The sequence below is a fragment of the Protopterus annectens genome, chromosome 17.part0 (genome assembly GCF_019279795.1).
Source record: "Protopterus annectens isolate FY-2018-M chromosome 17.part0, PAN1.0, whole genome shotgun sequence".
Taxonomy (NCBI): Eukaryota; Metazoa; Chordata; order Ceratodontiformes; family Protopteridae; genus Protopterus; species Protopterus annectens.
The window spans coordinates 712,608,498-712,619,716 of NC_056751.1; the positions used below are offsets into that span (position 1 = coordinate 712,608,498).

The 11,219-nt window shown below is 41.1% G+C and overlaps 1 protein-coding gene across 2 annotated transcripts in view; it reads right to left on the minus strand.

Annotated features, from left to right (window-relative positions):
- The window catches only part of KIRREL1 (kirre like nephrin family adhesion molecule 1), a 1,121,500-nt gene that overhangs the window by 321,126 nt on the left and 789,155 nt on the right, over positions 1-11,219 (minus strand). For both annotated transcript variants that reach the window (XM_044059334.1, XM_044059335.1), the window contains one exon: positions 8,492-8,641. In XM_044059334.1, the coding sequence (XP_043915269.1) occupies positions 8,492-8,641 (150 nt within the window). The remainder of the gene's footprint in view (positions 1-8,491; positions 8,642-11,219) is intronic.

An 11,219-nucleotide genomic window follows, 5' to 3' on the forward strand; every position in this document is an offset into this window, starting at 1 on the left:
AGGTATTGTGATAGATGCATATTAATTAGTATCCTACTATTATGGTAGATGCATATTAAATAGGACCATACTATTGTGGTAGATGCATATTAAATGGTATCCTACTAATGTGGTAGATGCATATTAAATAGTTTCCTACTATTGTGGTAGTTGCATATTAAATTATATCCTACTATTGTGGTAGATGCATATTAAATACTATCCTACTATTGTAATAGATGCATATTAAATAGTATCCTGTTATTGTGGTAGATGCATATTAAATAGTATCCTACTATAAGGTAGATGAATATTAAATAAGATCCTATGATTAAGGGTAGTAGATGCATATTAAATAGTATCCTACTAATGTGGTAGATGCATATTAAATAGTTTCCTTCTATTGTGGTAGTTGCATATTAAATTATATCCTACTATTGTGGTAGATGCATATTAAATACTATCCTACTATTATAGTAGATGCATATTAAATAGTATCCTGTTATTGTGGTAGATGCATATTAAATAGTATCCTACTATTAAGGTAGATGAATATTAAATAAGATCGTATGATTAAGGCAGATGCATATTAAATAGTACCTTACTATTAAGGTAGAAGCATATTAAATAGTATCCTGTTATTGTGGTAGATGCATATTAAATAGTATCCTACTATTAAGGTAGATGAATATTAAATAAGATCGTATGATTAAGGCAGATGCATATTAAATAGTACCTTACTATTAAGGTAGAAGCATATTAAATAGTATCCCACTATTGTGGTAGATACCTATTAAATAGTGTCCTGCTATTTTGGTAGATGCATATTAAATACTATCCTACTGTTAAAGCAGATGCATATTAAATAGTATCCTACTATTGTGGTTGATGCATATTAAAATGGATCCTACTACTGTGGTAGATGCATATTAAATGGGATCCTACTATTTTGGTAATTGCATATTAAATAGTATCCTACTATTAAGGTAGATGCATATTAAATATTATCCTACTATTGTGGTAGATGCATATTAAATAGTATCCTACTATTAAGGTAGATGCATATTAAATAGGATCCTACTATTGTGGTAGACGCATATTAAATAGTATCCTACTATTAAGGTAGATGCATATGAAATAGTATCCTACTATAGTGATAGATTCACATTAAATAGGATCCTACTATTAAAGTAAATGCATATTACGTAGTATCCTACTATTGTGGTAGAAGCATATTAAATAGTATCCTACTATTGTGGTAAATGCATATTAAATAGCATCCTACTATTAAGGTTGATGCATATTCAGTAGTATCCTACTATTAAGGTAGATGCATATTAAATATTATCCTACTATTGTGGTACATGCATATTAATTAATATCCTACTATTGTGGTAGATGCATATTTAATAGTATCCTACTATTGTGGTGGATGCATACTACATAGTATCCTACTGTTGTGGTAGATGCATAATAATTAGTATCCTACTATTGTAGTAGATGCATATTAAAAAGTATCCTACTATTAAGGTTGATGCATATTAAATAGTATCCTACTATTAAGGTACATGCATATTAAATAGCATCCATCTATTAAGGTAGATGCATATGAAATAATATCCTACTATTGTGGTAGATGCATGTTAATTAATATCCTACTATTGTTGTAGATGCATATTTAATAGTATCCTACTATTGTGGTAGATGCATATTAAATATGAGGCTACTATTGTGGCAGATGCATATTAATTAGGATGGTACTATTTTGGTAGATGCATATTAAGTAGAATCCTACTATTAAGGTAAATGCATATTAAATTGTATCCTTCTATTATGGTAGATGCATATTAAATAGGTTCCTACTATTGTGGTAGAGGAATATTAAATAGGATCCTACTATTGTGATAGATGCGTATTACATAGTATCCTACTATTAAGGTAGATGCATATAAAAAGGATCCTACTATTAAGAGTCATGTTGTTCTGTTTTCTCTCAGCACTAATTGAGAAAGAAAGGAGAGTTATTCTTGCCTCTTTATGTGTGCGTGTGAGTGATGTGTGTAATACAGTATTGGCATGGGGGTATGAGATGTGTGGTAGATAAAGCTCCATGAAAGAACTGCACCGGACTTTCTTGGACTTGGTATTTCATAATGATTTTGTACATCAAACTACTGATACACAGTCGTGACACTGTGATTCTTCTTCCGCTATTTCAATGATCCACCAATCTGTGACATTTTGGGGAGGGTTGAGTTGTATTACAGACAGTACTTTGTCACTGCTACTACAGCACAGAGAGTCTTAGCCTTCTCTCATTACTGGGGGGGGTGGTGGCATGTGTGAGATATGACAAGAAAAGTACAGTTTTGCACCTACCATAAATGTAGATGTTTGAGTGTATACCCTGCTGCAGTCATCACACTTGGGTTATCCTGCCGTTAGGCAGTCCCGCAGTCGGCCCAAATTCCAAAGTCTTGGTCCGGCGTCGGTTGCTGTTGCTTCTTCCCTGACGTCAGAGCACCAGGGGTATATCAGAGGCATCCGACACCATTTTCTTCATTTTTTTTTGCCCCAGATGTCAGGTGCCCCTAATAGGTAGGCAAAATATATATATATATATATATATATATATATATATATATATATATATATATATATATATACACATATAGCTATATGAAAATAAAACAAAACCCTTAGGAAAAAGCAAATACACCACAGAGGTAGTATAGGATAGAGTGGTAGAGATAACTTCAGCTAGTTCAGAGGGGATGGAGGGAGGGTAACCTGGACTGCAGCAGGGTATACACTTGAACATCTACATTTATGGTACGTACAAAACTGTACTATGTTCATCGTGTTACCCTGCTGCAGTCATCACACTTGGGTAGAATCCCAAAGCTAAGGATGGGTGGTGGAGTCAAACAGGGTTAGAGGAGGCTAGAAGGCCCTGCAAAACTGCAGTGACGAAGCCAGCTCTAGTCTTAGAGTAAAGTGGTAAGTGGTAATGTTTGGTGATGGTGTGTACTGAACTCCAAGTTGCAGCTTCCAGAATATCCTTAGTTGGCACCCCCCTGAGGTAGGCTGTAGATGTAGCTGCTGCACTGGTAGAGTGGGGCCTTATGCTAGCAGGAACTGGTTTTCCATGGTGGGTGTAGCACAAACGTATGCAATGTCCTATCCATTTGGAAATGGTCTGTTTTGAGATAGCCTTTCCTTGTGATACTGAAGCATAAGATACAAAAAGCTGGTCAGATTTTCTGAAAACCTTAGTTTTATCCAAGTAGTGACATAGCTGTCTGTGAATGTCCAAGGAATGTAGGAGTCTTTCTCTTTTGTTCTGTGGATTTGGAAAGAAGGTGGGTAAATGGATGGTTTGATTTAGAGCCACACTGGATACCACCTTAGGCATAAAGGAGGGGTTAGTTCGTAGAGAAACTCTGTCTTGATGAAAAATGAGGAAAGGCTCTACTACCATTAGTGCCTGAAGCTCTGAAACTCTTCTCGCTGAAGTAATTGCTAGCAGCAGGGCAGTCTTCCATGATATAAACTTTAAGTCAGCTGAGAAAGCTGGCTCAAAAGGAGGCAGCGTAAGTTTTTCCAGAACAAAGTTGAGGTCCCAAGTAGGTGTTGGTGCTCTCCTGGGAGGCCTAGTGTTTTTGGCCTCTCTGAGAAACTGCCTTAGGAGTGGATGTGAAAATAAGGGAGGATCCGTGTTGTAGTGAGCTGAAATAGCTGAGGCGTGGATTTTAATAGATGAGAAAGAAAGCCCTTTGTGTAGCATCTCAGTTAAATATTGCAAAATCTGAGGTATGTCAGGCTGAAGGGTATTTTGGCCTTTAGCTTGGTTCCAGGCGCAAAACCTTTTCCATTTGTCTGAGTAGGCTTTCCTGGTGCTGGGCTTCCTGGCCTCCAGAATAACATCCATAACAGCTTGTGAGAGAGGAGCTGGCTGGTTGCTTAGGTGATTTGCCATGCAGCCAAGTTTAAGGTTTTGAGGTGGCTGTGTAGAATCTGATTGTCTTGCTGTGTGAGCAGATGGGTAATTTGTGGTAGAATCCATGGTGGGCCCTCGGCCATATTCCTTAATAGTGGGTACCAGTGCTGGCGTGGCCAGTCTGGGGAAATGAGTATCATTTGGGGTCTCTCCATCCTGACTTTCAGCAGCACCTTTGTGAGAAGGGGTAATGGAGGAAAGGCATATACTGCCAGCATTTTCCAACTGCATGAGAGTGCGTCCACTTTCCAAGCTTGATGGTGAAAAGTCCTTGTGCAAAATTTTGTTAGTTGATAGTTTTGGGGACTGGCAAATAGGTCTATGTCTGGGAGCCCCCATTTTTGAGTTATCATTGCAAATACTTGTGGATCCAGTTTCCACTCGTGGGGATCCATGATGTTTCTGCTTAGATCGTCTGCCAATGTGTTCTTTTTTCCTGGCAGGAATTGAGCTTGTAATTGAACTTGGTAAGCCAGGCTGTGTTCCACAAGGTCATTGTTTGCCTGCATAGAGGGTAGGATTATGTACCCCCTTGTTTGTTTATGTACCACATTACTGTGGTGTTGTCTGTTCTTATGATAAGCTGTCCTGGATGTAAGGGGTCCTTGAAGGCTGTCAGAGCATTTTGTACAGCTAGCATTTCTTTTTGATTGATGTGCAGATTCCTTTGATCTGCAGTCCATATGCCTTGAATGCACCATCCTGCCATGTGTGCTCCCCAGGCATAGTCCGATGCATCTGTTGTCGTAGTTTGCCTGGCTGGGGGTAAGGTGAAAGGCTGACCCTTGTTGAGGTGACATGCCTGTGACCACCATAGGAACTCCTGTTGAAGGCAGGGAATGAGAGGTATTATTGTTTCCAAGCTGTGGCTGTGTTGAGTCCATACGCTTTTTAGGTACCATTGTAATTTCCTCATATGCAGTTTTGCAAATGGTATTAGTAGTATGCAAGATGCCATGAAGCCCGAGGCCTGCAGAATTTTTCTTGCAGGGAGTTGGGTCTTTGTTGCCATTGCTCTGAAGTATTGAGTTAATTGTAGTTTTTTGTCTGGCGTCAGATAAGCCATCTGGGCCGTTGTATTCAAGCTGGCACCCAGGAATGTCATATTTTGTGAGGGCACTAGTTTTGATTTCTTTTCATTTACTGTGTACCCTAGGCAACTTAGAAGATGTTTTACAAAAGCCAGGTGTTGTAAGAGAATGTCCTTGCTTTCTGCTTGGATGAGGCAGTCATCCAGGTATGGGTATATTTGAATTCTTCTTTGTCTGCAGTATGCAATTACTGGTGCCAGGCATTTTGTGAAGACCCTGGGCGCAGTAGATAAGCCAAAGGGCAATGCAGAGAATTGGTAATGGGTTGAACCTGCAATGAAACGGAGGTATCTTCTGCAATTTTGTCTGATAGAGACATGCAGGTATGCCTCCTTGAGGTCCAACGTTACTAGCCAAGCTTTCTTGCCCAACATGGGAAGAAGCTGCTGTAGTGTTAGCATCTTGAATTTGGGTACTTGCAAGAAGGTGTTTAAAATTGAAAGGTCCAGAATGGGTTTCCAAGCATTGTCCTTTCTGGGGACTAGAAAGAGCCTTGAGTAAAATCCTTGGCCTTGCTCCTGTGTAGGTACCAGTTGAATGGCTCTCATGTCCGTAAGAGCTATAATTTGTTTTTGTGCCTCTGCCCGTTGATTTTGTGGCAGGTTTGGCATTCCTTTTATCCTTGGCAAGGTGTGGAAATGGAATCTGTATCCTTGTGAGATAATGTCCTGGACCCATTTGTCCTTTGTGACGATGTGCCAGTTGTCTGCAAAAAGTGCTAATTTTCTTCCCAAGGGAGCTGCCAAGAGAATTTTGCTTGGCAGTTTGAGGTATAAGTCATTGTGCTTGCCTTCTAGTAGTTTGTGGCCTGTCTTCTCCTCCCTTCTGTGTTGCAGTGCCCCATTGGCGGGGTTTGTAAGGGATTTGTGCTTGTCCTCTGCCCCTTGGGCGCCTGTATTTACCCCTCTGTGGTCTGTCAGAAGCTGGAAAGGACCAATTTTTTGTTGGCCAATTTCTGCTGAAGCGTGGGGGCTGTACTTGTAAGAAATCTTTGACCGTTTGCATAGATTTTGCCTTATCCTCCATTTTCTTTAAAACCTCCTCTGCTTTAACCCCAAATAAGACATCCTGCTGTAATGGTGCATCTAGTAACTTTGCTTTAACATGATCAGGCAGAGATTGTTCCTTTAACCAAGCATGCCTACGTATAACAGACCCAGTAACAGCTGCTCTAGAGGAAGCTTCCAAGGCATCAAAACCACATTGTAAAGTATGTTTTCCCACCTGTTCAGCTGCATGTAACAGATCCTGCATTTCCTTGAATTCAGACTGTTGAGGGTGCGTGCCCATCTTTTGTTTTATTTGAGACATTAGGAATTGCTGGTATTTAAGCATGTGAAATTGACAATTTAGTGCTCTCATAGCTAGAGTAGCTGAGGTGTAAACCTTCTTCCCCCACCTATCTAGTGCTCTGGAGTCCTTTTCAGAGGGTACAGGATTTTTAGCCATAGAAGCCTTAGCCCCCTTGGGACCCTGGGAGATTGTCTCTGGATCAGCAACAGGACTTTTGTATAGGAATTTGTGTGAGTCAGGCACTCTATAGTATCTATCTGGTTTGGCTGGAGCAGGAGGCAGAGAATCTGGATTTAGACTAGATTCTAAGAAAACATCATCCACAATGTCCAAAACTGGGGGAATAGCAAGGGGTCTGTACTGGGGGAGTAAAAGAAACTCTCGGAGCCTTTTCTTTGAGTCGGAGTAGTCCTGACCTTCCGAGTGGAAATGTTCCCTCATGGTATGTAAGGTTTCCCCAAAGGAATAATCTTCAGGGGGAGAAGCTGAGGGAATGGAGTCTTCAGCATCAGAATCTTCATAAGGTGGAAAGGAGTAATCCTGTTCCTCAGAGGAGCCTGAGGAAACAGACACTTGATCAGAGGAGGCATAATCTTCCTCTTGTCTAGGCCTTTTGTTGGGGGGGGGGGGTTGGGAACCCCTGATCAAAGAAATTAAATATTCAGCCATTTTAAGCATCTGTTTCTTAGGCATAGGGCCTTGACCTGGAGACTGAAGAGTAGCCTTTTTTGGTTTTAGAGGAGTCTTAATCTTAGCATAAGATTTTATGGTGAGAGTAGTCAGTCTGAAGACACCTTCAGGAACAGAAGGTGTTTCTACAGCACCGGCTTCTCCTACTGCAATGTCATCGGTAGGGCCTAAAGAAAATGGCTGCGTTGGCCTAGAACTCTCTGTTGGAGAGGCTGAAGCGGTCTAGGATCCAATTCAGAGGTAGCCAGGGGCTGCGTAGGCACCTCACTGAAAACCGGAGAACCGGCGACCGGCCCAGCTGAGGCCTCGGATTCTGGCTTGGATCTAGGCTGCCTTTCTTTATCTTTGCATTTTTTATGCACACCGGTAGTCGTTTGCTCTGATGGCATAGTGTAATTAAATTTCCTACCGAAGGAGTGTCGTGTGAAATCAAAGCGTCGCTTAATAGTTTGCTTATTGAACCTAGCACAAAACCGACAACCAGTGACGTCGTGGTCTGGGCCTAGGCAAGGTATACAAAAAGAATGAAAGTCCTTATGAGGTATTTACTTCCCACGAGAAATGCAATTGTTAACTTTTTCTGACATCGGACTGAGGCAAGAAAAGGTTCCCCAACGGGGTACTTAGCTTTGAAGACTTTGGACTGAAACTCGATTAGAAAATCTCAGGTGTCGGCCGACCGGCACTTGCGAACTGCTTCTGCTTCGGGCACCGTGCAGCAAGAAAGACTGAAGAAAATGGCGTCAGATGCCTCTGATATACCCCTGGTGCTCTGACATCAGGGAAGAAGCAAGCAACTGATGCTGGACCAAGACTTTGGAATTCGGGCCGACTGCGGGACCGCCTGACGGCAGGATAACCCAAGTGTGATGACTGCAGCAGGGTAACACGATGAACATCCATAGTGATCCTTTGTGATGTAACACAGAATAATATTCTGTTAAAATTTGTTTCTGCCTAAAGACTCGCATCCTGTGATTGTACATATTAGTACTGACATTTGTATTCTTTTTCTCCTATGATATGTTGGGTCACAGTGAAAAAACAATAACTGTATACTATGAATAGAAGTGAGCCAACATTACAAACAGGTAATGATATAAAACAACATACAGGATATTACATCACTGATATATTTCTAACTGCATTAATATGGGGGCACAAACAGAAGTTGTTGCACATCTGTTTTGAAAAGCTTTATTTTTCTGTGTGGTGGTGATGAGTTACATCTAAGCCTTAATATTTCTAAGCTGCAATGCCAGGATGTAAGAGTATTGCTTGAAATAACCTTACATTCAGAGACTTTGAGATGGCTGACTCTGTCATCACAGAACTGGTAGAAAATCCTTTCAAAAAGAATCATTCTGCACTCAAAGTAATAGAACAAAATGTGGAAGGTACTCACAGGCAATATAGGTATACACTTGTCAGCACTTACTGAGTACGGTAATTTTTGCCCTTTTGGAACGTAGGACTGCCTCTGTAGCTTGACATTCAAAGATGGCATCATCTGACAGCTCTGCATTATCGATTTCCAGGTTGTGCTGTCCCAGATCTGTGTTCCCAACTATCCGATAACGGGGCCAGGCTAGGAAAGAACATACATGAATTCATTTTATAGTTATGAACACGAGTATTGCTTTCCAATCATAAACCAGTGCCAGCTGCAAATATGTGAAACATGGATAGATTAATTATTTAAGTAATGTTCATGGAGTGGTGGATACTGGCTTTAATGCACTCTATCAGAATGCTTCTTTGCACTCCTGTCTCCCAATGTACAGAATAAAATGCTTTTTGTTCACAAGTTTTAGATCATCTAACAAAGTGTTCCTTTGGTGTAGTGTCCCCTATGTGCAACGTTCTCATATTAAGACATTTCTTTGGACTGCTGCTTACAGCGTATTTTATGCACCACACTCTCTAAGTACAATGTTTCACCAATGAAGTGTAGTAGTGTGGCATGCTATGGCTCAGACAGTTAGAGGAATAAATTGATAAAGGAGTGCTGCCATCCTGTAGTTTTGGGTTTGCTTCCTTCAAACTCTACTTACATACTGTACAGCTCTTACAAAATCATGTAACTAGATGGCTTCCTGACTGAACCAGATGGTATCCCAGGCCACCCCAAAGCAGAGGCACTTGAACTTTGTTAATCTATTAGGCAGGTAAACCCACTGACTAAATAACTAATTGAATACATAAAAACAAACATTCTAAGTGATATCTCTTTATTTTATTCTACTTTATTTGTATTTGTTTCTGGGGTAGAACACTGATCTACACAGACATTTTTAGACTCAACCTGGGAGCAGTGTCTGAGTAAGTGACTTGCTCAAAGTCACACAAGTAAGCAACGGATGCTGAGGGATTCAAACCTTGCACCACAGGAAGCAGCGTGTTAACAGCTCCTTAATCCTCTAAGCCAACTGTTTGCAACAGTGTCTCCTGCTGTAATATCCACTTATTGAGATACTGCTGTAGAGTAATGCCTCTGCTCTTGCACGATACATTCATAGAATATTGAATTGGCATAACTCTTCTTTAAGTGCTGCTTCTATTGAGTGATGTTATACTGGTGTGTCCTTCACTGGTAATGACCAAATCCCTGGCATGGAGCATACTGGTACAACTGGTGTGGTGCTTACTGGTATGCACTTATCAGTATGGTATCTTTGTGTAAACTTTCCTTAATATAATGCCAATACAGATGTAAACAAGTTAGTAGAAAAAAGACCAACAACCAATTGAGTATGGTCAGATGTTGCATCTACCCCCCACCCCACCCCCACCCAACCTCAACTCTCCTAAATCTGACCCAGGCACCACCAAACACCCATAATGATTTACGTGTAGCCATATTTTTGACAAGTGATTCAAAGTCCCTGACATCCACCAGGTGAAAAATTATTTCCTGAAGTCTGACTTAAAATTTCTACTTTCCAAACCCCATGTCTTCCACTTACTTCTGTCTTAACTCCACCTGTGATGATGCTGTCTGGATCACATCCATTATAATTTAGGCACAGTGCTGTAGGCCTGAGATGTAACATGCACCTGTGATGATGCTGTCTGGATCACATCCATTATAATTTAGGCACAGTGCTGTAGGCCTGAGATGTAACACGCACCTGTGATGATGCTGTCTGGATCACATCCATTATAATTTAGGCACAGTGCTGTAGGCCTGAGATGTAACACGCACCTGTGATGATGCTGTCTGGATCACATCCATTATAATTTAGGCACAGTGCTGTAGGCCTGAGATGTAACACGCACCTGTGATGATGCTGTCTGGATCACATCCATTATAATTTAGGCACAGTGCTGTAGGCCTGAGATGTAACACGCACCTGTGATGATGCTGTCTGGATCACATCCATTATAATTTAGGCACAGTGCTGTAGGCCTGAGATGTAACACGCACCTGTGATGATGCTGTCTGGATCACATCCATTATAATTTAGGCACAGTGCTGTAGGCCTGAGATGTAACACGCACCTGTGATGATGCTGTCTGGATCACATCCATTATAATTTAGGCACAGTGTTGTAGGCCTGAGATGTAACACGCACCTGTGATGATGCTGTCTGGATCACATCCATTATAATTTAGGCACAGTGCTGTAGGCCTGAGATGTAACACGCACCTGTGATGATGCTGTCTGGATCACATCCATTATAATTTAGGCGCAGTGCTGTAGGCCTGAGATGTAACACGAAGTTAAGGCAATGAGCTCTTATCAAGTTTCATCTGATATTGCTGCATTTGAATCCATGAGGCTTCACTTGGACATCATATATAATAACACTCCCCTTGAAATTGTTCCCAATACCAAACTGCTCGGTATCGCCATTGATGAAGACCTAAAATTTGACACACACATCCATTCCTCCATCGGAAAAACCCATCAAAAACTAGGTCTCCTTTACAGACACAACTGCTACCTGGGGCCCAACACCGGACAAATTCTAGCCTCCTCCTACCATCTCCCCTCTCTTATGTATGGTGCTTCTCTGTTCACCAATCTGCAGCATGGCCTACAATCCAAACTTGAGTCCAGTTACCACAAAATTTGCAAATTCTCAACGAATTCAAAATACTCATCCCGCCATTGCTACTCCCTCCATACCCTGCAATGGTTCGAACTTCCCAACTATCTGAGA